The 27925-nt window shown below is 38.0% G+C and overlaps 1 protein-coding gene and 1 long non-coding RNA gene across 4 annotated transcripts; one reads left to right on the top strand and one right to left on the bottom strand.

Moving 5' to 3' along the window:
- Positions 1-58: 58 nt before the first annotated feature.
- LOC146548667 (CD209 antigen-like protein C) lies at positions 59-11203 on the bottom strand. Its single transcript, XM_085263385.1, has 7 exons — positions 11192-11203; positions 7198-7351; positions 6880-6975; positions 5695-5784; positions 1187-1326; positions 850-965; positions 59-455 (listed from the first exon to the last, which is right to left on the bottom strand). The coding sequence occupies exons 1-7, from the start codon at positions 11201-11203 to the stop codon at positions 335-337; spliced, it is 729 nt and encodes a 242-aa protein (XP_085119511.1). The 3' UTR covers positions 59-334.
- Positions 11204-12522: 1319 nt separating this feature from the next.
- On the top strand, positions 12523-25511 carry LOC146548666 (uncharacterized). Of its 3 annotated transcripts, XR_014890496.1 has the most exons (6): positions 12523-12654; positions 13575-13723; positions 15828-15992; positions 16070-16202; positions 18112-18178; positions 19971-25511. It is a non-coding gene; the product is annotated as an uncharacterized LOC146548666 (long non-coding RNA). The 3 variants fall into 3 exon arrangements; XR_014890495.1 differs by having other exon boundaries at positions 18112-25511; XR_014890494.1 differs by lacking the exons at positions 18112-18178; positions 19971-25511 and having other exon boundaries at positions 16070-16686.
- Positions 25512-27925: the final 2414 nt, after the last annotated feature.

Raw genomic sequence — 27925 nt, 5'->3', positions numbered from 1 at the left:
AAAACAGTTGTAACTGTTTTTAATGTTTTGAATTCTTAAAATACATATTAATCAGCGATAATCTTTCCTGCATCCTTAGAAAACAAAAACTTCTGTCCAAAACCAATGATCAATAACCTAAGCAAACAATAAAATATTAGAATACCAAGTCAAAAATATGAACATTAAAATGATCCATTGTGGTGAAGACAGGAAGTTGCTCACAGTAGAACAAAAACATGAGTAACAGATGACAAACCTTTATGAAATTTAACACTAATGATGTCTAATTGAAGTTGGAGAACTACTTGGATTATTCAGAAATTTTAATTTTCCTTATGTCATCAGTCAAAAATCATTTCTCACAGATCCAGGTCTTGGATACAGAAAATTGTGATCGTGTCCATTTTTCCTTAATTTCACAGCATACTGCAGAAAAACCATGAACAGGATCCTGCTGGCCTGGCGCCAAAAACCTGTTGGATAAAAAAAAATATTATATTAAACTAGACTAAAATCATGTCAATTGTCACATTTATATAACTATGACTCTCTATAAGCATTTTCCAGATTTCTGTCGCAATTGACCTGCTTTAGACTTTTCTCTGAGTATCATCATGTACATTAACAGTTTTCAAGTTTTTTATGAATATTAAATCTTCATTCTCTTAAATCTTAGAATAAAAAGAAGGCAGAGCTGACTCTCTGCTCTTTGAAAATATTTTCTCAGCTGTTTACAGACATCGGTTTTAAATGTGGGTCATATATTCGGTTGCTGATGTAATGTATTGCCATTCTGTCTTCCAACACATGGAGGTATTAAATAATAACTTTTTGGTTTTGGTTTTAATTTAAAGGAAAATGTCTCACGCCTCTGTCAGCCGGGATCCATCCACCCATTCCCATTCATGTTCCCCAGTTTTACTTTTGTAACTGGCTGTCAGACCAATCCAGGACTCTCCTCTCATATTCAGTTCAATAAATTCCTAATTGAAAACAGACATAAATATTTCGGCCAGTCATAATTCAGTACTTCTGTTGTTGTAATATCATGTTGTGAATTTGTCTGAAAGAAAAACTAAATGAGATGAAACATTTCAGTTCACTTCTCTTGTCCTTTATAGAATAGATAGATCAATAGACAGTAGATGGACAGATGGTCAAAAACACAGAACTTCTGGCAGTTGCATCAAACAAACACACCCACCTGTTCCTCTTTGTTGTTTATGATCACCAGATTGGCTCCTCTGGACTGACAGTCTGCCTTCCTCTCAGGCCAAATTTTCCTCTCAGTGGATTTAAAGTAACAGCTCATTCCAAATTTGGCCCAATCGACAGGACACTTCACTTAAAGTCAGACACATGATACAAAAACAGATTTCACATTTTTATCCCTCTGCTTGTGTGTGTTGTGACATGTGCAGGCTTGTAAACAGGAAGACTTGGTGAATCTTAATGACATTAAAACACCAGACTTTAAAAGTGCACTTGTCTCAATAGAGCTTCTATGAGGACAAAAAAGCCACAGCACTCTCTGTAGACAAAGAGAAAGTCATAGAAGCTCAGAAAAATTATGAAAGCTTGTCATTCATTTTGACAACGTTTTGAGGCTGGGGTTCTGACATACTGTTGGACTTCAAACTCTGGTTGCACACATCAGTCTATTCATCAAATAGTTGTTCCTCAGCTATTCCATCCTCAGGTCCTAAGCTTAGTAAGAGTTGACAAAAGCACAGACACTCAGTACTTAAGTAGAAATACAAACACTACTGTTAACAAATACTCCAGTAAAAGTTGAATTACTGATTCAACTTCTTTACTCAAGTAAAAGTAAAAAAGTACAGGCTTTGAAATGTGTTCAAACTGAGAAAGTAAAAAGTAGCTCTTTAGAGGACATTTCTATTTTTGTGCAAAGCTAACTGAACCTTGTGTTATATTAACATAATGATAAAGTAATATCAATAGATAAGAATACAAACGTCAGTCTAACTTTTTAAAATTCTAATTATACTCAACTTGAATCAGAAGAAAAAGAAAGAAAATTAAAACGATTGCCTCTAAACAGGAAAATTTGTACAATCAGGGATTAAAGTGGATTCACAAGTTTGAGGATCCCTAAAACTGGTTGTAATGGTTCAGTGTGGGGAAAAGAATCATAACTCATAATAATTTCTATTGAGAAGTCCAGTAGATTTTCTTAGTGTACAAGCTGCTCTTTATGGATGTACACAACCAAATTTAACCAGATGTTTCATGAGTTGTCCTGGCTGATTTCCATCCTCTACAATGACAGTAAACTATGAATGCTTTTTTCTAGTTGGTATAAAGTTGGTATGAAGGTGGAGTTTAGTCAGTTGATCTCAGCATCATCACCTGGAATTCATATGGACTCTCTGCTACACTCGATGTAGCCTGACTCTGACCATGAAACCACTGCCACTGTGCACCAGTCACACACTGTTCTTTAAGTTAAATCCATCACAGTACAGACAACTAGCCTGTTTAAAAATGCCAGAGTGTTTCTTTAAATAACACAGTTAGTCTACCTCAGTTTGTTTTGCAGCATGTTTTACAATATTAAAAAAAAAACACATGGTGTTAATAATGAAATCAAATGTTAAAATGATATTTAGGTGTGCAATGTGAAATTTGAATCCAGTGACCTCAACGTTGGCACTGGCAACATTGATCAGTCACACTGATTTGTCACAGTACTGTGTCTGAAACCCAGTATTTGTGCTTCAGACTCTAGAATTATGTTCTTTTATTATTATCACCCTTGTCTCCAGGAGTGGCTTTTGATATTGGCGACATGGGCAGTTGCCCAGGGCAGCATCGTGGTGGGGGCAGCATCATGGCTGAGTCCAAATAAAGAAGTTGCTCGCACCCATGCTGCCCCAACATCATGCCAGCGCATTTTGAGGATTGCATGGGCACCGATCTGTTTTCTATTGCCCATTTGCGGGGAGTAAACGCGCCTTTACAAAAACAAAATAAAAACAAACCAACAAACTAGGGCCGTCAACGTTAACGCTGTCATCACAATTAACACAATTAAAAATTGTAATGCAATTAATCCATCTGGAGTGCAGAATTACTCAAAATCCCTGAAATGTCTCTGTCAACGCATTTGTTGTTTGTCCATTCTCTGCTCCAAATGGGTTGATTGTGTTAAGAAATATTTAGTCGGGTTAATCATGATGACGGTGTTAATGCGTTAACGTTGACAGCCTACAACAAGCACAAAAACTGAAGACATTATGATATAGACTTATAATAATTTTGGACCGATGTGTTTTCTAAATTCTTTCACACACATATACGAGAAAAGTGAGCGCGAGGGCCCTTGGTGCGCCTGCTTGCTGCTGTGCTGAAGTCTTACAACACAACCTGTCGAAAGGGAAAGGGGCATGCTGTTTCTAAATAGTGCACATTTCATTCATAATGTTGTTAATCCAAGCCCATTATATATTCATTGTTTCTCCTCAGTTGTGTAAAATCCTAGAAAAAAAATTCAATATACAAGGTGTAGGTCTATTAGCCTGTTAGTTTATGTTGTGGGGTTGGGTGTTGATACTGGAGTGCCAAATTACAGATGGAAGATGGACAAGAAAAGGTCAAAGCCATCAGGTCCTCAGTTTAGAAAAGAAGAGAAAAGTAGAGGAGAAACGGGCAAAAGATGCACGTAAGCAGATTTGGATGCCGGCAGGTGTCATGTCTCCTGAAACTAGGGTCAGGACTCTGCAGTCTATTTACACCTACAGGCCAGTGGACACTCTTTGAAGGATGAGGATGTACACATCCTGGACAGGGAGGAACGCTGGTTTGAGCGCGGAGTCAAGGAGGCCCTTTACATGAAAAGGGAAAGACCATCTCTGAATTGAGTTTCTTGTTTTGTTTCTTGTTTAGTTTTTCTTTTTGGTTAAGTTTCTTATTTCGAATTCCTTGTTTTTGATTTTGTTTCCTGTATAGATGTATTATTATGTCCAGCAAAAACGCTACCATTTTCTGTTAACTTCCTGTGTTTTAGTCCTGCATTTTGGTCCTACATGCTACCTGCCACACAGCATAGCCATGGCATGATTAGTGTGCTGTCAGCTGAGTGGTTGATTTTACACAGAAAGAGTACACTATATTACAAAAATATGAAGTGATTGCACAAAAAATACAACATGCAAGTAACACAGCTCCTGTGAATAATTCAGTAATGTGAAAAGAAAATCGCCGTAAAGTACTTTTGAGTTAAAAGCACCATATGTATGAATGTTTTGGTCAATACTTGAACAGGGCTGTTGTAAGCTTCAGAGACACATATAAGACTGCAGTCTGGCTTCTATGTCCCAACGCTGTACAGTCATATTTTTTGGGGGGCGGAGGGGTGTGTGTGTTAAAAGATTTCTAGAAATGAGAGCTGGTCCATCAAATGTTGGATGGATACCATTTCACCTAATCACAGGTTTTCAACAGAAAGTTGTGCAATTATTTACACATAATTTTCTGGACACTCCTCAGACTGCTTGTTGTTTAAGGAAGACTAAGAAAAAACTGTGAAGAAGGGGGGGAAACAACTAAAGTACTAAAGTGCTCCATAGTATAGTGGTTTACATCTTCACCTAATAAGCAAAAGATCCCCTGTTCAGTTCTCAGAAGAGACACAAATCCTTTTGGGGTTGTGTCGGGAAGGGCAAACAAAACAAATTAACAGTTGCGCCCCATCTGTTTGGGTTTTCAACTGCAACACATCATACTACAACGGTCTTTTTTAAATACACTATACTGCCAAAAGTAGTCAATTGTCTTCCTTCACATGGATATGGACTTGAATGATATCCCATTCTTAATCTACAGGGTCTAGTATGATTTTGGCCCACCCTTTGCAGCTACAACAGCTTGAGGTTTGTTTGTTGTTTTTTTGGCTCACAGTGTCCACTCTTAATAACCCCAACGGCGTTCTTTTAGGTTGAGGTCGGGACTCTGTGCAGGCCAGTCAAATTCTTCCACACAAAAGTTGCTCATCCATGTTTTTAGAGATTTTGCTCTATGTACTTTAGGTGATGTCGTCTTTTAACAAGAATGGATATCCCTAAGCTGTTCCAACAAAGTTGGTAGCATAAAATTGTCTAAAATATCTTTGGCATTGTGCTTAGTAATGTAATGCTGGGATCCAGGTTCTCGGCCATAGAAAACCCTTCCATAAAGCTCTGTTCTTGAGCTAATCTAAAGGAAGCATGAAGTTTGAAATTCTGTATTGATTAACTCTCCAAAAAGTTGGTGACCTCTGCGCACTATATGCCTCTACTGTCCCTGCTCTGTGATTTTATGTGGTCTACCTCTTCAAGGCTGAGTTTGTCATTCCTAATCACTTACACTTTGTTATAATCCCACTAACAGCTGACTGAAATATTAAGTAGCAAGGAATTTTCAAATGGACTTGTTGAACATGGTACCACGATGGAATTCACTGAGCTTCTGAAAGCGACCCATTCTCTCAAAACTGTTTGTAGAAGCAGTCTGCATGCCTAGGGGTTCGATTTTATACACCTGTGGCTATAAAAGTGATTGAAACACCTGAATTCAGTGAACACTTTTGGTAATAGTATATTACAACTGATATACATTCACTTCCATGACCTAAGAGGAAAATAGTTAATAAAACAAGTATAAAATACAATTCTGAGTACTGCTATATTTGCACATGAGGCACAACTTTCTTACCTAAAAGTTGGGTTTGCAGTTGGCTGTAATTGTTGCTCAGTTTGTTGTATTTGTTCTGCAGCTGCTCTTTTTCCAAAGTGACTGAAATATCTGCTTAGAAATAAAACAAAGCAAAAACTAAAAACATCTAAATATTCTATTTTATAAATACAGCCATATTTTTATTGTAAAAATCAGCATCACACTTTTTTTTCCAAAGTAATTTTGTTATTCATTGTTAAGTGACTAAGAGCATTGATTAGCATATGTCTAATAACAAACATGGACAGGTCTATTAACAACAGATTAGAATATTTAACATAGAGGATTAAACTATAACTTTAGAAAATATGGACAGATTAAACAGCAGGAAAAAACAGCTGCCACAGACAGACCATCTGTATCTCAAAAGGAAAAGTATAGTATGTGTAGTATTAAGAAGAGATGTATGAATGATAATGGTGAGTTAGAAGATATATCAGTTTCACAGATTTGATTTTCATGAATCACAGGATAAACTGACTATAACTACAATTGCATTTCCATTTAAATAACAGTCTGATGTTGTTTGATGTTGCTAGTTTTAGCCTTATTCCTTCAGGTGCAGCTCCAATCTGACTAAATGCTGTGAGAGCAAGCAAAGAGCAAACCTTTAGAATATATCTAAGACCTACAGATCCTCCTATTAACAGCACACCAGTGCTTGTAGATGTTGATCAGGCATGGTCACACTATTTCCCAGTGAACTGATTGCTCAGTAAGCAGTTGCATAGTATATAATGATCTCAAACCTCTGTAAGATTTCAAGTTTAGGACTAAACTTGAAGTTATCTCGTTAAGCCCAAATAATGCTTTATGGTACAGGTCTCAGGAGTCAGATGAGGAAGGTGGTTAGCTTAGTATTCTTTAGTGGGCTTACAACAATAAAATGACTGTAAAACAATGTTTATGATGATATATAAAGAGAAGATACGCCTACTCTGGTTACATTGTCAATTAAAGAAGAAGAAAAAACCTCAGCAGTGGTCATATTGCAGAAGCAGTGTAACACACATGGGGAAACACTGTAGGGCGGTTGCTTTAAATGGAAATATGAAGTCAGAAGAGGAAGGAAACAATAGCAGACTTGCAGCATCAAATAATGTTGCTTAAAAATATCTAATGTGGAAATAATACTGCCGCCGTTATTGGAATAAAATTCCTCACAGCGTGTCGTGATTCCAGCGAGAATCAGAAGATACAGCACTCCCAGGCACACTTTAAAAGCTCTGAAACAGCTTCTTTTCTTCTGTGTTTGTCCATCTATAAAGAAACCATTAATGAAGCAGCGTTGACAGACTTTAAACATTTTTTCTTTAAATTGAATTAACCTGTTATGACAAATTTACCATAAGGTGACCATGTGGTTATAGTCATAGGAACTAAAACAAGATGATGATGTGTTCTTCTAGTCACACTAAAGACCAAGTTGTTTTAAAACAATAAATACAAACACACGAATCCTGAAGATTCGTTTTTACGTACCGCCTTGTGGTAAGTTAACTTCCTGGTACTGCGTCTTCCCCTCTCCATTTTCATTGGCCCCACTGCTGTATTTCCAGCTCTGAAGACATGTTGAGATAAGATGTCTGGCCAAGAGGCACTGCCTGTGTGTTTCTCTGTGTCGGGCTACAATGAACTGAGCATATCGAGGAACTTCAAGATGTTACTTCAAAATAATGTGAAACACTTAAAATGGAGATGATGCAAACAAAGCAGGATATTCACCACATCCTGCTAACTCTGCCTTCAACACCAAAGTTGTTTTGCTGTTCTTTTCCTCTCTTTGTTTTGTCTCTCCCCCCATTTTCACTCTTTGTCCATTTCTACTTCATCATTTGGTTCTCCTGACAAAGGGCATAAAACATTTTTCTTTGTTTCATCATCCCAAATGTACTAGTCTTCTTTATAACAACTGTTGTGCTTTAAAAAAAACATGTATGTATCCACATGTGGATACTTCTATCCAAATATGACCACTTCAGGCTTGAATAAATGGCAAACTTATTAGGACAGGAAATGCAGGACAATTTCATATTTATTTGCAAGGGTTACCGGCTCCAGTAAGAATAGGCTTGCAGTGAAAACAGAAATATATCAAGGTACCTTACTTCATTGTACATTTCAATCTTTTACAAAATCTAAATTGTGCCAGAAAAGTATTTTAGCATTTGTTTGAAGTCTAAATGTATGACGCAAACACTGTATAAAGAGTTATTGAGTCAGCTACAATGAAGTAAGAACACTGAGGAAGTAGAGACTTTGTGACACAACAAAACGCTTTCAGAGAAAACTTTTGTCAGTTGCGTTAGCTTTGAAACCACCAAACGCAGCAAGGTGCTGTTTGCTTATCACTGTTACCCCTCAGTAGAGCTTTCTGTGGGGAATTTGTACCTTTTCCCCTGTGTCTGCACAGGTAACCTAAGTAAATCACCAGTTAACCTATGTAGGTTAATTGCTGATTTAGTCATAGGTGTAAGCTGTGAGAGTGTGGGGTTGTCCATCTCACTGTGCTGGACTGTTGACCTGTACTCTGCCTCCTAAGCTGGACAACTGGGTAAGAAAACAGATGGATGAATCTAACAACATTTGAAATGATTAAAAGTTCAGTTAAATAACTTTTAAATGCTGGAATTGTGTCAATGAAGGGAGTTTCATACTGAATTTCTGGTGTAGTTTGTGGTTTACACATTTTAATTACATGCACAAGGTCACTGGTTCAGTTCCAATCTGTTACTGGGATTATCCTGAACAGAAGTTGAAAATTAAGGTACTGGGTCTGGGTGCAATTTCCCCCTCCAGGGGCAAGGGTACCTAGACCTGGGGTCTAGAGTATGCTTGGGCAGTGTGATTGTGTGTACAGTGTCTCTTTATGTCTGTCTCCACGCTGGGTGAGTGCTGAGTATTTGCATGTGAAAACATGAGGGTGGGAATGGATGTTTGTATTTGTGTGTGCCTGTTGGTGTGTCAGGTCGGGTATCAGACGCCACCTCTCTGGGAACATCTCAGGCCCTCTAAGGTATGGAGGCCTATCTCCCCCCACCACTCCCCCTGCCAGTGGCAGACGCCCTCAGACATCGGTGCATTGGTGGTTCTTTGTGTGTGGGGGTGGGCGTCCAGGCACACACCGCCTCAATCCTGGCGGCTGCTTGTCGGGGCTTGGAGCCTGGGGCTCGCTCGGGCTCCTTCGGGGGTGGGGTGCCCTCGGCCTCTCGGCCTGGGGCTCGGTTACTCTGGCACAGCTGACTGCAGGCGGAGCTCACGGGCACGTTACTGCAACCCCCCCTGGCTTCTGCTCTGCAGCTGCTGAGCGACCCCTCATCTGGGGCTCTCCTTTGCTCTTGTCACGTTTTAGTTAACGGACTCAGGCGCAGACCGGGAATCTTTACAGAGTTAACAATCAGTTTATTTAAACAACGACACCAGGTGATGCTATTTACAACGTGCTGGAGGGAGGGGAGGGGGGTCCAGGGTTCCGGGGTATGTGAGGGCAAAGACGGGAATCAGACGCACTCCAAAGGCTCTCTCTCTTCACTCCCCACACTGGGGAAACACAAATCCACTCACTCAGGCAGGCAGGGAAAGGTCCGGGGTAGATCTGCACACAGAGACAGGGGTTAATGACGAACGGAAACAACTTTACGGAGTTTACCTCACTAATGGTTGAGAGACTGACGCTGATAGCTCAACGATCCAGCGACAAGTGACACAGTGCTGCTGTCTTAAATCGGCCTTGCGATCATCCCGAAAGGCAGCAGGTGCGTGGGCCAGGGGCGGGAGCCCATAATGAGCACTGCCCCGACAGGTGAGAGAGAGAAAGAGAAAAACATGTTGCCTAATACAGGATCAGCTGGTGAGGCACAGGGACCATGACAGCTCTCCTTTTCTTTGCTTGTTTTCTCTTTTTTTTCTTTCTCAACAGGTGATCCAGGTGATTGATATATGTATTTTTTGTCTGTTTGTTTTGTTGGTTTTTGCCCCTTATCACCGGCCCTCTTCCCCGCTCTTTTTCTTTCCCTCTTTCTTTCTCCCTTTTCTTTTCCCCAGTCAAGTTTGTCCCGTGTTCAGCATATGAAAGTAAAATAAACAATGAAAGCAAAGGTGAATCAAATAGACCAATACGGCAAGGCCGGGATGGTCCATTTGGTAAAGTAAATCCATTGGGCATCTTTCTTTGCCTTTAGACAACAATTCTGATGGCAAAAGAACCAAACGGGACAGACGAAAAAAAGAACTCCACTAGATTTGACTGTAAAATATGGTTGGCATTTTTTTCTTATAACATTTATCTAATTTGTTTACAAAATGTATGAATACTTTATGAAAGAATGTTTAATCATGTGTTATTAATTAAATTGTAAGACACATAGGAGCAGAACAGGCTTTGAAAGTGTCTCTCCTGCCTTTCCTTCCAATATTAACAGTAACTTACACTGTCACCACAGGGGGGCAGCACAGAAAGCTCCTCAAGGTTTTTGTGTGCATGACTTCCAACCTTACTGGACAGCACATAGTAGGACAGATGATATATTTAATCAATATATCATGCAGCATGAACAAGTAAAAACTGTAAGATGAGTCTGAGACTCATCTGGGACATTTAGTGAGGTATTTTGGATTCATTATTCAAACATTTTAATTTCACATTTTCATTTATCTATAGCCCCAAAATCATATACAGTAATGACTCCAGCAGACAACATTTGGTTATGGTCTCATCTCAGGGTGACTTTTAAACATTAGAGCGTGTCTATTGACTATCACACAGTGTAGATGTATTGTGCCAAAGGATCCAAGATGAAGTTTTCCAGTCAGAGTTAACAGCTGTACGTCTTGGTGAAATCTGGTGAAACATCATGACAGAACATTTAACCTTAACATTCACACTATTTGAATTAGAAACTACTTTTATGTATGTTTCTGCTTAATAATACGACTTTTATAGCCAAATCCTGTGGCCCCTCTTCAATGCTGGCAGAATTTTTTTTCTTCGTAGTATATAATGCATTAATGTGTATCGCATTAAATCACACGGGATTTAAAACATATTCAAATTATGATGGAATCAAAGGTGCCTTAGAAATACAGTATAATATTTAAATGTTCTTAAGCTGAGTAACTGAATCACATTCAGTATGCTAAGCTCTCTGTGTTAAATATTTGCAAAATTTAAATCAGGAAGCATCACAGGGGAAAAAAAAAACCCCAACAAGAAAAAAGTACCCTGAGGTGTTTAATGTGCCAAGATCTGTGCTGTGTAAGGTGCCCTATTTTTAGACTTTAACAAACACACACGCATGCAAATGGCCCAAACGAAAAACGATGAGTTTTCACAAAAACACTGATCAAGTCTTTTAGAACATAAGCCTTTTTATAGAATAACCTCTGAAATAGTTGGATTAAACATTTGTTCACCAGAATACGCTTCAAATACTCAGCATGTAACAGAAACCAGGAAACATTTTCAGACTGAACAAACCTGTAAAACCATTTCCGACTTCTTCACTTTAACTCAATTATCTAAACACAATGGTGAACCAAATAATGCTCATTTTGCTCTTTCATATTGGATCTACAGGTAAGATCATGATCATGTAAAGAAATACAATTTTGAATTTACTCAACAAAACTATTCCAAATAGAATAAATAATGGTTTACAATAACTAAACTCGAATAATGTTGCCAAGTATCCCTTTAGCAAAATAGAAAAGTCACATGTACTCATGTACTCACATGTACAGTCAGACTGTTGTTTTAATTGTATTAACTGTGTCTGTCCTACACTCAGAAAAATTATGGTTCTTAAATGGTTCTTCAGACGGCTTCATGGTTCTTTAAAGAACCATCATACGTCAAAGAACCTTTTTATTTTGTGGATGGTTCTTCAGCTATTACAAATGGTTCTTTAAAGAACAAAAGGTTCTTCATCCTTAGCAATCTAAGTTTGATGGTGTAAATGGCATAAATATTTATTCACTATAATGAGGCTGTGAATTATACTGTGTGTTTTCTTTGTGTGCATGTGTGTGCGAAGGGAGAGGACGGGATACCTGGCAATTACCCTTTAAGAGAAGATGGTAGGAAACTGAATATTCAAATAAAAGCTAGAAATATTTGCTTAAAAATATACTGGTGGCAGGGGTGGGGGGCCAAAGCCTAGAGACCCTAACCCCCCCCCCCCCCCCCCACACACACACACACACACACACACCCCTAACCCCACAAACACATTATGAATATGGTGAGTTAACAAACAGTAGACACAATACACACATTCAAATACTGTACTTTAGTTATAAATTTTGATAAAGCATTACTATAATGGATAATATATAATATGTAATATAATATATCTATATCACTAAAGCACTTCTGGATGGATGCAAACTGCATTTCGTTGCCCTGTACCTGTGCATGTGCAATGACAATAAAGTTGAATTCTATTCTATTCTATTTTCTACTCCAAGGCATTACTTTTGAGATTATTATATATTTTTGAAAATATAGCATAATGATAATACTAGTTATTGTAAACTTTACAAACCACCCAGCAGTATGTAAAGTCAAATTATGAAATACAAGTAAATAACAATTGCAGAACAGAATGTCAGTGTAATGGACACACTTCGTTTTGACAAAGCACACTGCTTAGGTAAATGATCTGAGTAGTTGTTCATCACTGAGCAATTTGTTAATATGTGTTTCGAGCCAAATAAATGACAGGGAGAGAGACAGTGACGTCAGAACACGTCATACTATAACCTCCCGGGAGCGGACGGAGGGGGTCAGTCGTTGGGATGCGCATGCGCAGACAGAGTGCGCGAGCGGCGGGCCTTGACCTTTCGGGGAAAAAAAACTCACGGACGGTGACAGCGAAACGGATAACAGTCTTCAGTACCTGCTGGACTTTGAAGCTGTGGATTCTGGGACTGTTGGAAAAGGTAAAACATTTTCATTAAAACCTTATTACTGTTTTGTTTTTGTTACTCGTCATTGTAGCTTGCTGTTGATGTTGTGCTAACAGTAGCGATTAGCTAGATACGTTAGCCGTTGACGTCAGCGCAATTTAGTATCCGGTATACAGAAACTGTTTTCCTAACAAAACCACTGTTATAATTAAGTGAAGCTGCTCCCAGATAATTTGAACCTTTGGCTTCTAAAATATGTGGTTCAATTGCATGCCTGAAGCCTGTTGTGAGCTCTGTGTCTGATCTAGAAACTCTGAAATCCTGTAGATCTGAGCCGTACATTAAATACTCACATGAACCTGTACTTTGAATTCTGTATGAGCTGTATAAAATGCAGCTATGCATAAGAGTTTTGAATGAATAATTAGATTAGATAACTCTTTATTGTCTAATCGAATTATATAGAAATGAATAGAACGTGGTTCTTTAGACTGATGCCATAGAAGAACCTTTTTTGGTGCCACAAAGAACCTTTCAAACAATGGTTTCAAACATGAGAAGGTGTGTCTTTGACTGTTCCTGCATAACTTAGTTTCGGACTAGTTGACAAGTTATGCTCCGGTCATTTGATGTTTCCAAGATAGATGTTCTTTTGTAATATAGTTTTTTTTGTATATTTCATTTATCCACCATCATACATCATACATACAAGCTAAGAAGAGGTCGTTATACTAACAAGAGGTATCAACGCTGGGCCAAAGTTCAGCACATGGTTAAAGTTTGTAATCCAGCCAGGGTGAAAATACCACTCAGCAGCCAGAGCTGAAGCAGGTAGCATCAACACATAAATCTACTCTACCCGGCTTAAATCACAAGAGCACCTCTGACCAAAAAGCTGTAGATTTTTCTTGTTTGCACAAATTAATCCAGATTCACATTAATTGTGTTCACAGCTCCAACAAAATGAGGAAGAGGAGGGGGAGAAACACAATTAGGTTGAATTACAATTGGATGGAAGGCGAGGACAAGAAGAAGGAAGCTTAGGATGAGGAGGAAGAGAAGCAGCAGGAGCATCTTTAGGGATCCCTATGATGTCATTGAGGTTTGTTTCATTAATATGGTCCTCTCACAAAGAACGATGATTTGTTTTAGTTCACCTACTTCCTGTATTAAATAGTGATATGCAAAATGTTGTGAAAAACCATGGAACAGGCACGTATAGTGCATCTGCAGGTAAATGAACATCAAATCTCTGAGACAGACTGAAATCTGTATATTTATCACCCTTATGATAAAACCCATGTCAGCCATTGGTTTATGGACTTTGTATTTTGAAGCCTCAATATTTGCTTTATTGCTGTTGCTATGTTGGGACCATATTAGGATGAGGGATCAGAATCTGGAGTCGTGCACACTATTGTTTCATTTAGTGTGTATCCATAAGATTTGTACAGCAGATCCAAGTTGTGCCTTGAAAACAGGAAAGTCGTCTGCATAGAGGAGAACTGTAATAGCAGGCTTGTACAAAGTGAGGCTTTGTGCACTCGTTTTACTTCTGTCACCCTGTTTTGATGGAGATTTCACTTGAAATCAGGCAAGAACTGGACTTATTTTTTATGTGTTCTTGTGAATTGATTGTGTATCGCATATGTTTGATTTGACTTTCTGCAAGACAACAGTCGTCCACTGGCCAAAAAAGTTTTCCAAATACCTCCACGTAGAGCAGGGCGATATGGCCAAAAATATTTATCACGATATAACCGACGATATAATTGATGCGAGACAAAAAACAACTCCACAACATTACTAGCGCAAAAAGACAACCTTCCATTTATTTTCACTTAAACAAGAAGCTGGTTTTTATGTACATTAAAGCTTTATAAAAATGTAACAGTGCAAATGCAAATTCCTTGCTGAAAGTTTAACCAAAAGGCATTTCCAGTAGAAATGGGCTGACACATCCTGAGCATAACCATGTATAATATCCACTGAAGTTAAAAAGAGGTGCTTTGCAACATTAAACTGCAGTGTGCAGTACGTATTTTTCGGACCATAAGGTGCACAGGATTATAAGGCACATTAAGCGAAACAAAGCAGTCAGATAAATCAAACTTTATTAAACTCATTCTTCTTGCTTCCTCCACTTCTGTACCATTGATTCATTAATGGTGAATTCTCTGGCAGCTGCTCTGTTCCCATGTTGTTGCAGTATATTAATAACTAACCTTGTATTGTGGATGGATTATCTCAGTTGTTCTCCTGACTGAAGTTTGGTCCGTTTACAGCATCCTGCCATGCGATTGCATTTGTCTCTAACTATCAGGAACTTTAACGTTAACTTTTATAAGTTGAAAAGTGTTAGTGTTCGTCCTCCAGCTTCACTGTTTATGTTATGCTAACATAGCTGTGTCGCTAGCGATCACGTAGCACATCATTATATACCAGCTAGCCCAACTTCAGTAACCCTACAAACGTCACTGCTGTTTAGTTTCCTGTCTTCATTTATGTTGGAAGTGATAGCAGAGCTGTACGTTTGATTTTTTTTCAGAAATCTCTCAGTCAGAACATGCAATATCATGCTTAGGTAACTAGCGAAACTAGTGAGCTAACTTCCTGCTAACTTCTAACTCCGTTAAATGTAATAACTTTTGTTTTCATGGATGCCTGGAAGTTAAACTTTATAGTTACACCTGGTAAAGCAGCAATGCTGATCGTTTTATTAAAGATGAAAGAATTTATACAGTTTTTAACTCTAAGTGATGCTGCAGTGTTGTTTGACCTGAGTTTAGGACCCAGATTACTCCCAGATTTAAGAGCATCTTAGTCCGACAAATATGACAATAACAACGGCCGCTTGCATGTTCTGCAAAAAAATGTGCTTTGTTGTGTATCTGACGGACAAACACCAAACCAGTTCCACATCACGGAAGTTGCACCATTTTTACAAACCAATTCTGGTTCATCTGTTTCACTCAACAATCGGCCATGTGCGTATGAAAACAAAGGCACTGCGCATGCGCGTTTTACTCCCATTCTATCGCGATATTTCATTTTCCTATCGTTGCCTAACATTATACCGGTATTACCGTGAACGGTATAATATGGCCCAGCCCTACCTCCACGTGATCTAGCCTGGATTTAGAAAAGAATAGCAAAAAAAAATCTGCACCTCCTGCTTCAGATGAAATTTGTGTTTCTGTGTTCAGAGGCAGCGGCGAGAGGGGAGACCTCGGCTCATCCAGCTGGAGAGCCTGACCAGGAGGAGTCGAACATTAACTCATTTCTTCCAGGGCACCCTGCAGACTCGGCTACTGGCAACAGCAAGGGATGACATGAACGCCAAACTGGAGTCCATCACAGGTCAACTGCAGGTATGCGAGTCAGACCTTCTGAGGAGGGTTTCACTTTTCTCTCTTCTTTATAATTGACTCTTTTCTCTCTCTTTCAGCTTCTTGTCTCAGAGTGAGAGGGATTTGAAGCACAAAGGGAGGAACTTGTCGTTTGGTTGGCTGATATGGATGTCCGCCTGAGAGGTTGACCAGCTGACAGGAAACACCAGTGAAAAACTGAAACAACTGCAGGTGTGGGCTTGTTTTGATATGACATATATTTGATATGAAACATACGTCAGAGACATTATCCTAAACTGGACTAACCAAGGACCATGAGTACAACATGAAACGTACATTACATAGCGTAAGGCTGAAGTTCATTGATCATTTTAATCATAAACTTGTTGTTGAAATATTTTTACTGAACATGCAAACATCTGCTGATGAAAATGTGTTGATTTATTGGTCTGTTATGAAGCTATTGCTATTTCTAATGTGTTTTATCACTTTCTGATGTTTTATTAATTAAACAATACATGTATTATTTGTTGTGTTATCTGTAGATATAGTATTTATATATATTTATTTATAGTATAGCCAATATATTTAATTATTACTGTTTAAAACACTAATATGTGACATGTATTAGTAGTGATGTTGTGCTGAGGGTTAAAATGCCTTTTTGTCTTTTGGTAACTACAAAATGACAAACCATTAATATATGTCTATGCTGTGCTCGTATTTATTTTACCCTACTCAAATTCAATTTATGATGCATTTTATTTTGAAAGATTTAAAATGGTTTTTTAAAGAACCACTCAAAGGTTCTTTAAAATGGTTGTTTTAAAGAACCATTTGAAGGAGCTTTTTAAAAAAGGTTCTTTAAAGAACCATTTTTAAAAAGGTTCTTTGAAATTGATTGATTGATTGTCATGAGACACTCTCGCAAGAAAATCAGGGTTTTAGTAACGCAGTGACGCAGCGTGCTTACGGGAAAGTAACAGTAATCTAATTACCGTTTTTGCAATAGTAATCCCTTACTTTACTCGTTTATCAAAAAAAGTAATCGGATTACAGTAACGCGTTACAAGTAACACAAGTAACGCGTTGCTGCCCATCTCTGTCTATGATTTCAGCAAAGCATCTTCAGTAGAGAGTCATTATATGTAAACTACTTGGGAAGGATTTTTCTGCTTTCATCAGTGTAGTACAGAATCTTGTTAATCCTGTGTTATTACAAGGAAAAAATAGCATCAGATGATGGAGCATGATTTATTTACACAGTTTAAAAAGATGTATCATTCATTTGTTTTTTGTGTCATACTTTAAAAAACTTACGTTGAGCGCCCTGGGGACCCAAAAAGGTCCCGCCCCAAAAGTGCAATAAAAAGATTATATATTCATATTTTTTTCCACTTTAAATTGGTCAGTCTTTTAAAACTACTTCTCCCTGAAATATTCATATAAAGTTTTAATTATATTTTCGTTGTTTTAACCCTTTAAATCCCAGTTTTATTACATGAGCGCCCTGTTTTTTTTAGCCCCAAAAAACAAAAAACTAAATATTTTCCAAAAAGAACATTTGAAGTAATATTTGTTTGTTATTATAATTAGGCCTTTAGATGGACCAAAGATTGGCACCAACATTCATTTCGATCCACTTTTATTTTTTTTGCAGGAGCGCATTTCATAAAATGCACACACTATCGGTCCTAATCGACCACGCCCAAAAAGTGCTATAAAAAATGTATATATTAATATTTTATTCCACTTTAAATTAGCCAATCTTTTAGACCTACTTCTTCTTGAAATATTCATGTCAAGTTTTAATTACATTTCGCGGATTTTAACCCTTTATATCCAGGTTTCGTCACATTTATTGTACTATTCTTAGTTAGCGTATTGTCTATCTTGTCTTAATGTTGGTTTAAAATGGAGCACTGTAACAAAAAATAATTTCCCCCAGGGATCAATAAAGTATTCTGATTCTGATTCTGATGAGCGCACTGCTTTTTTTTGCCCCAAAAAACAAAAAACTTGAATATTTTCCAAAAAAAACATTTGAGGTAATATTCAATTGTTATTATAATTAGGCCTTTAGATGGACTAAAGATTGGCACCAACATTCATTTCGATCGCCTTTTATTTTTTTTTTCAGGACCAGAAAATGGTCTCCAGGCGGCAAATGCTCCTCCTCTAGGCCGAAAAAAGTGCATCTTCCCGGGGTAAGTCGCGACGATGACCGGGGCACGATCACCGGGGACTCCTTTTTCCAGCCCACACGTCCGATACCACGTGACAACAAATACGTCATTTCCTGTTGACTAAAAAAAAAAATGCACCCTCTCATGGTCCTAGGGACCGAAAATGGTCCCGCCCGATCAGCGGGCGAAGCCGCTGCTGCACGCCGGAAATGAGGCTTCGCTTCCCACAGGTCTGTCTAAGCAGCCCGCTGTTTTCCAGCCCGGGGTCAAATGTGGAGCAAGGGCACCACCCGGTGGACAAATAAAAAAATTACAACTCTAAGGCCCATAGACCAAAACGAAACGGAAACATAAGTAATCACCAAGACATTAACGGTAATAATTCTGCAGTGAAAAATAGCGTTTATAATGGAAGTCAATGGGCCCAAAACGGTCCCTAGGGTGTTCAGTGTGAGTATTTTTGCTGCTAAGCCGTGTTAGGCTGATGTAAGAAAATCAGACTGAAATTTTGAATCTTACAAAAACGAAACCGGGTGGCAAGTTTCGCTATATTACACCCAACACGGTGGAAATGGCTTTCATACGAATAAAAAAAGTGGCACAGAAAGGTCCCAGTATGACACAAGTTAAACAGCTCTTTTTCAGCAGTTATTCTTTCAGTGTCTCTTCTCCTAAAGACTCCCTCCTCTCCAGTCAGCTGCCAGCTACAAGTTTCTACCCTGAGAGAGCCACGATCTTCAGGAGGAAAGATGGAAGGACATCCATGAATGTGTCTAAAGGAGAGATTTTCTATAACCATAATGTGACCTTCCAGACAGATTACAGTACCCTATGCTCCGTGTGAAAACAGGAAGGGGCTACTGTATACACATTATGATCTTTTTACTTTTTTTTTACTCATCTTTTATTGAGTAGAAACGCCTGCTGACATGATGATCTCTGTCACTTCTGCAGTGGTTGTTCTGGTTCTTCTCATCTTCGTAGTTGCCACTGAATTTTTCTTTCTGTCTTTTCTCTCTGACATGACATGGGTGTGAAAAAAATGTGCTACTGATGATCAGTTATTTTCTACATAAAATCCAGTCCAAGATCAGTGGATTAACATGATGTTTTGGTCCTTTCTATTTCAAGTAAAATATATTTTTATGTTTCCTCTGATTGTTACAATATATTACCTATAATTTTCAGAAAATAGACCATAAATATAGAAAATTTAATAAGCTATAAACTAGTTATAAAAATTAGGTGATGGGTTACTAGGTACTGTCAGCTTTGGTGCACTTTTGTATTGAATATTCAAGTTTCACAATTCAAACTTTGTCCTACTGGAACAGACCACTGCCAATGTTTCATCATTGGATAAAGGTGATTACTCTGAACAAGTTTTATTAATTGCTCTAACTCTTCAAGTGGACCCAAATGGTTGTAACTGTAATATTCCACCTCTACACAATATATATTTTGATTTACAGACACAGGAGAAGCAGCATCATTAATCATTCCGCTTTGCAATACTCCCTACTGGTTAACAAGGACTTAACTTGTCAAAAATATAACTGCTAACCAAGGTTTGTGGCCTTTAACTGTTCCGTATAAATCATTGTTGAAATCCAGTCCAAAGTGGAATTTAGAGTACATATCAATGTTATGTCCAGTTTAATTTATTTTACCCACCACACTGCTAAAAGAATGGGATAATGAGATCACATAATCTGATGTATACATCAAGAGAAAAAGTAACATGGCTTTCTTTTTCCAAGGTAGATTACAACTCAGAATCTAACATGTGTCTGTTTTTACTTTCTCTTTGCAGTTCTTCCCTCATTTTCTGTCCTCCAGAAGACTCCCTCCTCTCCAGTCAGCTTCCACGCTACAGGTTGCTATCCTCAAAGAGCCGTGATGTTCTGGAGAAAGGATGGAAGGAGCTTCAGTGCTCTGCTGGGGTTATACAGCACTGTGAGATCTTTAAGCTAAGATGGGGCATGAATATGTAGGAGAACAATTCTTACATTTTAGAGAGACTCCAAGATTTTAAGGCGTAGTGCGAATTCACATAAGCCAGATCACATTGATGAACAGGTCATCATTAAGTAAGAGAGAAATGTGGTATAGCTGGTGCCTCAGTTAGATTTGATATGGAAATACGCACTGGAAGAGACCAGGATACTCAAATCAGCCCTCACATTTTTCATTACTTTTACTTATTTTTTCCAGCCAAATGTTAAACATGAGGTAATTTTCTAATCAGATGTTATAGATGAGGTTTCCAGTGAATGTAAAAAGTAGAAATGCAAACCAGAATTTCACTGCTGCAATTGTCTGTAACTAACTGCATACACTTCAGTAATTATTTAATTTATTTCTTTTTATATTCATACTAGAAAAAAAAGCAATATCTGACTAATATTTCATATTATCAGTTCCATTGATATCGTACAGATAAAAATATTGGTAACAGCATTGTTTGTTTCTGTGGGTATGTTCTTGGTATCTTAGCAGTTCTTGTCATTACCGCTTGATTATAGTACACCTGAACTATCCAGTGCTGGCTCTGCACTTAGGATGTATCATGATTTAATAGTTAGTTAGTTTTTATTTTCATGTGCTATGAAACAAGTGTGTGTTTGACTTTACATGTTTGAACCTTAGGGGTGACACAGCACTTTGTATTGCTAGAAAAACTTTTTAATTGTGGACCCTTTGCTGTCAACTATTTTAATGTTTGATATTGGCAGACCTTAAAGAGATCATAGTTTTGTTTTATGTATGGTAATGTTCAAAGTCGTTGGCCCCTCCACATATCTTTATATTTTGCTGGGCAAATTTGGTTACCAGGAACAGTAATTTCTTGACAAATGTGCAATCATACAGGTGTGGTGAAAAGTTTAGATTCACTCCTTATGGGTATGAGTGTTATGGGAATTTGGGTTTTTAATGATTTAGCTGAACTGTTTTTTTTGTTTTTTTTACCTGAATGGTATGATTGTACAGTATTGTATCTTTAATGACTTTAAAAAGCAAGAATTGGGTGCACACGTTTTTAATTTACTGAGGAGAACAAACGGCTATATGGCAGCTGTGTCACTGACAATCTAAATGTTCTTGCTTAACAATGACTGTAAAAAAATCAACATTGATCAGAAACTTTTATTCCTCATTTATGCAAACAGATTGAAAATTGGAATTATTTCAAATATACAGTTATGTTGTTTAAAAATGTTCAGTATAAATGAGTTTTTAGCTTCAGCCTAAACTGAAAATGTATACACAATCTGAAGACAAATAAAACAAAGCTCAAAATCAAGATCTTTTTTTTATTTTTTGTTTTTTATTATTTGTTGGTAATAATTTCATGTGGTCTTTAGTGAACAGTTCCACAAGTTCTTGTTACTCTTCTGGGCTTTTAAATAAAGTGAGTAATCTTCTTTGTAACGCCACCATGTGTCAGGTAAACTTTAGCGTACACATGAAAACATCCTAGAGAAGATATTTGGTCTTCTCAATGGGGCCTTACTTTTGAAAATTCTGACAATCATTTTGTCAAGTCTTGGATTTCCATTATTCATAAACCCCAGGACATTGTCAGCACCTCTCCACTTTTCCCGGAGTTCATTGTATACTGTCACAGTGAGATCTTCCATGTTCTCCAAGGAGATTTCAAGATTTTGGGACACAATTTTAGCCCACAAGATAGCCAACACTTACTTCTCTTTGATCAAAGAACACTGGATGACATCACAGTTGCTGTGCCCATCCGTGCTACTGTCATCTAGCGGTTGCTAGGCAACAGTCATTCGATGTGGGCGGGGCTTGGTAATTATCAAAGGGCAGTGGGCGGGGCCTACAGGACACGAGCCAATCCGGTTGTTCAGTGATGACGCGACGAATCCTACTTCCGGGTCTAAAGTAGTCTGTGTTTAATATGGCTTTTGTGTTGTTAACATGTTTAATGTTACGTATTTTCTTCTATTTGATCTCAAAAAGCTCCTAAAACAGTCAGTGATCCCTGTTGACCTCCCTCGGCTTTTATTACCGCTAATCATTTATTTAAGCTCAGTTTTTAAAACCTTAGGATGTAACTACAGCCCAGCCCATGCAGCAGTATATGAATGACTAACATCGTATTGTGGATGGATTATCTCAGTTGTTCTCCTGGCTGAAGTTTGGTCCTTTTACAGCATCCTGCCATGCGATTACATTTGTTCCTGACCACCGACAACACTCACGTTAACTTTTATCGAGTGGAAAAAAAGTTAGCTTGTTTATATTATGCTAACATAGCTGTGTCGCTAGCTGTCACGTAGCACATCATTATATACCAGCTAGCCCAACTTCAGTAACCCTACAAACATCACTGCTGTTTAGTTTTCTGTCTTCATTTATGCTGGAAGTGATAACAGAGCTGTACGTTTTAATTTGTTTCCAAAACCCCGCAGTCAGGACATGCTATATTGTATTTAGATAGAAGCTAGCGAGCTAACTCCCTGCTAACTTCTAACTCCGTTAAATGTCATAAATTCCGTTTTCATGGATGCCTGGATGTTAAACTCAATTGTTACACCTGGTAGAGCAGAACGCTGATCATTTTATTAAAGATGAAAGACTTTAGACAGTTTTTCAACTCTCAGTAATGCCATAGTGATCGTTTGATATATGGACCTGCAGCGGAGTTTAGACCCAGACACTGCTAGTGACGTCAGACTGAACAACCGGATAAATAGAATTCCAGAACTCCATAAACACCTGCGATTTAGTTCAGAGCGCATTCATGCATCAGAACAGCGAGCAACATTCAAACACATTTAGTTCACAAAGAGCAGACATGTTAGTGGATGCAACAGAGACAACCAATGAGAAGGGAGCTCCGGTGTCCACACAGACAGAGGAGTGTCTTGAGTCAGTGGACGCTGATTCCCATGAGAAAACAGGGGTAACACGAGCAAAGGAAGACATGGTAACAGAAATATCTGTAGACAACTGTGGTGATAATAAAAAAACAAACTCCGGAACTGGAGACAGAGGCCAGTGCAAGTCTTCAGCATGTGGACACACAATCCCAAACCACAGCCACAGCAGAACCAAGAAAGAGCTGTATGAAGAAAAAGTCCACAGCTGATACAAAAGACTGGGACAAAATAGAAGCTTGTCCCATGAAAAAGCCTGCAATGCCAGCTGCATATGAGTCAGACGTTGATAAATGCAAGGAAACGGAGGCAAAAGGAGGAAAAGACAGCATCCTGAAAGAAATATCTGTAGACAACTGCGGTGATAATAAAAAAAAACAGGTACTGCAGAACTGAAGACAGAGGCCGGCAAATGTCTTCAGCATGTGGACACACAATCCCAAGCCATAGCAGAACCAAAGAAAAGCTGTATGAAGAAAAAGCCCACAGCTGATACAAAACACTGGGACAAAATAAAAGCTTGTCCCGTGGAAAAGCCTGTGATTCCAGCTGTACATGAGTCAGAAGTTGATTCTTCTTCTGTCATCAGTCTGGCATCTGATGATGTGTCTGCAGAAAAAATGTTTGTTTATGCACTTACTCAGTTGGTAGTTTCACGGGCCTTAAAGAAAGTCTCCTCTAAACACAAAGACTCCACAAGGATTCCCAACTGTTATCGTCTGCTTGAGAAAATCTGGCCTGAAATTGAGGGAAAACATTTGGATCTATGTCCAAAGAGGCTGCCCAGTATTGCGAAAGCCATTTTCACCAATCTTTACAAAGCGCATAAGTGCAAGGAAAAACATTTGATTTCAAGTCTGAAGGAAGAGCTTGAGGATGATATTACTGTCCCAACATTCACCAGACATCTGCTGGCATTACCCAAAAGAATACTTACTTTATCTAAAAACCGAGACGAGTACAGAGAACTTGTGGAACGCTTTGCAAGAGATCTGGTTATGCACGCAATGAGCAATACAAATGAAGCAGGGAAATTGCCTCTAGGGACTGATGAAGCCATTAAACAGAGGCTTGCCCAAAAAGTCTGGGGTAAAATTGTGTCCCAAAAGCTTAAAATCTCCTTGGAGGACATTGAAGAGGTCAGCGTGGCAGTATACAATGAACTCCAGGAAAAGTGGAAATATCCAAACACTGTCATGCAGTTAATGAAAATTGGCCACCGAAATGTTGACAAAGAGATTGTCAAAAGTTTCATAAGAAATGCACCATTGAAGAGACAAAATATCTTCTCTAGGATGTTTTACCTGACAGCTGCATCTGATTGTGTGGCAAAACTCTTAATTCTGGAGATTCTCAATTAAAGCCAGACTGGCAAGAAAATAATTGGCAATCTAACCAACCTGGGTAATAATCATTTCACCACATGGAATTATTAATAACAAAAAATAAATAATTAAAATAAAAAAAAATCCTGATTTTGTGCTTTGCTTTGTCTTTAGGCTGTGTATATATTTTCAGCTTAGGCTGAACCTAAAAACTCATATATACTGAACACTTGTACACAACGTGACTAAACGATTTGCATGGGTCCAATTTACAATTTGTTTGCATAAATGAGGGATAAAAATTGTTGATCAACGATTATTTATTTATTTTTTTTGTATAATCATTATTAAGCAAGGTCTTTGGTCTTAGATTGTCAGTTAGGTTTGGGAATGAGTAATGAAACCTTGCGTCATATAGTGTTTAGAAAAGTGCGTTTAAGAAACATTTAACATATAAAAAAAATAAAATAAATAAATACAAAAAGGGTTTTAAAAAGTGTGTAAGAGCCAAAGTGAATGTTTATGTTCTGTTTATTTATTGTGGTGGTACAGGTGTTTAGATTTTCCTGCACCTCAGGTGATCGCGTGTTATTTACGTGACACAGGCGTACTCATCAGGGAGGAGGTGGCTCTGATCGGGTGTTCACCCACTATTTTCACAACAGTGATGTGTATATATGTGTGTTGTGGGTGCACAAGTATGCATATATGTCTGTAAATTGTATATCTTTTGACATATTACTGGGGTTAAATAAATAAAAATTACATGCATTATGTAATGTAATTGTATTGAATTTCTGAGGGAAGAAAAAGTGTTGACTATTAATTACTAAATAGTGGAAAGGGGGTGGGATTAAATAAGTTTATGCTTCTTCCTAGTCCTTTTGAACATGTAAGTTACTTATAAATATTCTTGCTTTGTTTTCCTTTTGTTTGTTTGTCTCTTTTTTCCCAGTTGTTTTTATTTAAACATGTTTAAAATAAAGATTCAATACAAATACAAATGCTCACAAACGATGTAAGTTAATACATGCGCTATTTGTTTTGATTGAAAGCAAACGTTTATTGTTTAAGTTTTAAATAAATACGTGAAACACAAGTGGGATTTAGTATGGCTTATTGGCCACGTCACTGCTCTTCTGTTTAATGTAGAAGCAACAGTGTTGATCTGTGGCATAAGGACTGTTACAGATGAACCTGCATACTGGGTTTTGCTGGGTAATATGACCAATATACAGCCAGAGGTTGGCCATAAGATAGACTTCTCCTCTTCAGCTACCCAAAAAAAGGCTCTCAATCAAAACATAAACAGACCATCTGTAGTGACAGGTAAAAGGAGCTGTCCTCAAAACAGAAAAATCCCACCTGCTACTGTGGAGGAGTTGTCACTGCTATTGGATACTTTACTAACACAGTAAAGCTGTGGGTTGTGACCCATAATGTTTGATCTAGGGGTCTAGATTTATGCCTGTAGTGCACTGCCGTGTAAATAATTTGCATTTACCGAATATGTACTGACTGAGTACCACTGTTCAAAAGTTGAATAAAGAAACAAACTAATTTTTGCCTCTTTTTTTTATTAAAACCACCTTATAGAACATCACATCAGTTACAATGTAGAATCAATGTCATTTATAGTTTACAAATGACAAAATGTTTACACAAAATCATGACAGTGTTTACATGATATCACCCACTACTAACATTACTTTATTTACTGTATCTTTTGAAAAAATACAGCAATTCTAACAACACAAGACTTAAGAATATTTAACAGGAGCAGGTTTCATTTTTCCCTGGTTTTATTATCACACTGTTCACCAAAACGCAGCAAACCTTCACCATCTTATCCAGGAGGGTCACCTCTTCACTCTCACATGGAAGAAGTAATCTGATTGGCATGGTGGTATGTTTGAAGCAGGTCCCTTGTGTAGCACTGGAACCCAGTCATGATGTGTTTCACCCATTTCATAGGCTGGTTTACTGCAATAATGCCAAATAATTAGCAACTCTATAAATAGAAGGTAGTTCTGCAAAATCACTCAGTAGGATGTTTGTTCTAATTTGCTATGAGCTCAGAGCGCATAGAAAATAAAACTAATAGGCTATAAAGAGTGATATGAACATATTTCGAACTTACCGGAATGAAAATGTCAGGAGCATCAACAGATATTTGGAGATGGAAGAGAACTGGATATCAGCTCGTCTCACAGCTGCTATCCAGGCTAGACACCTTCGTTTGGTAACATCAATACACGAGCTGCCTCATGTTGCTTCCGGGTTGGGAAAGAATTAAAAGATAAACCCTTTTCAAGCTTATTCTCTTGCCGATCATGCGATCGAACATTGCAGACGACCACACAGCAAGAACGAACCATGGCTGTTGGTGTGTGCCTTTGCTCCCTCTTCACTTGTGCTAGACCTCCAAAATGGCGGATCGGGCCAAAATCCTTTCCAAGCCCACCCCCGTGACATCACGCTCCAAAGCCCTATAACTGTGTCCAGGTGTTAAATTCATCCATGTGATTCAGCAACACTGTAAAATAATATTCATTTCTTCGGTAAGAAGTGTGTGTTTCTAAAAAAAGCTAAAAAATTCTCTGTTATCGACTGGGAATGAAGAGATTATAAATATATTCGAGAATGCATATAGAGATGGACCCTATCAAAAAATCATTTACAAATTATATTGTTCACTGATCAATCTACGGGGTCATGATACAAGATATGTTAAAGTAAGATGGGAAACAGAGAGCAATCTATTCTTAACAGGAGAGGAATGGGATGGGATTTGTAGGCAGCAGTGGTCAGTAACAAGCTCCCCCTCGTGGAGGGAATTCAGCTGGAAGAATGTATTTCGTTATTTTATTACCCCAGCCCAAAAATCCAATTATTCTCAGAATACAACATGCTGGAGGCATTGTGGACATGCAACATTTTTTGGGAAGGTCCCCGTGTGGTACCATTTTGGAAGGAAATACGTAAGGTCATGGAAACAATCTTCCAAAAGAAAGTACAATTTCATTTTGCATTATTGTACCTAGGCAACCTAGAGAGTCTTAATCTATGCAAACCGGATAAGTATTTGTTCAGTGTGCTGTCGGTAGCTTGCAAAAAGGCCATAACTCGCCTTTGGATTAAAGAGGATATTCCTACCATAGATGAATGGATTGATGTGATATATAATATTTTTGTTATGGAAAGAATAACTTTTAGGCTAAAGTGCCAGGCGGACTCTTTTGAAGAATATTGGTTGAAATGGTTGAAATATGTACAAAATGGGAGGCCCGATTTTGTATAATGTCATTGTATTTCTTGGTTTGTTTATTCTTGTGTTTTGTTTTGTCTTGTTTTGGTCCGTTTGTCTCTTCTGTTGTGGTTCGGTTTGGTTTTGCTTTCCCCCTCACGGTGATTAAATTGAATTTGTTGTATATGTTGTATAAATAAGAAAACTAATAAAACATAAATTAAAAAAAAAAAAAAAAAGAAGTGTGTGTTTCTGTCGTCATTATTTTACGCGTCGGGAGTGAGAACGGGTT

This window comes from Mchenga conophoros, linkage group LG22 (assembly GCF_057382185.1).
Source record: "Mchenga conophoros isolate Kocher_MC1m ecotype Shallow Benthic linkage group LG22, M_conophoros_male_GT1.1, whole genome shotgun sequence".
Lineage (NCBI taxonomy): Eukaryota > Metazoa > Chordata > Actinopteri > Cichliformes > Cichlidae > Mchenga > Mchenga conophoros.
Note: the sequence above shows the minus strand (reverse complement) of the source record. Positions and strands in the feature narration are given on the sequence as shown.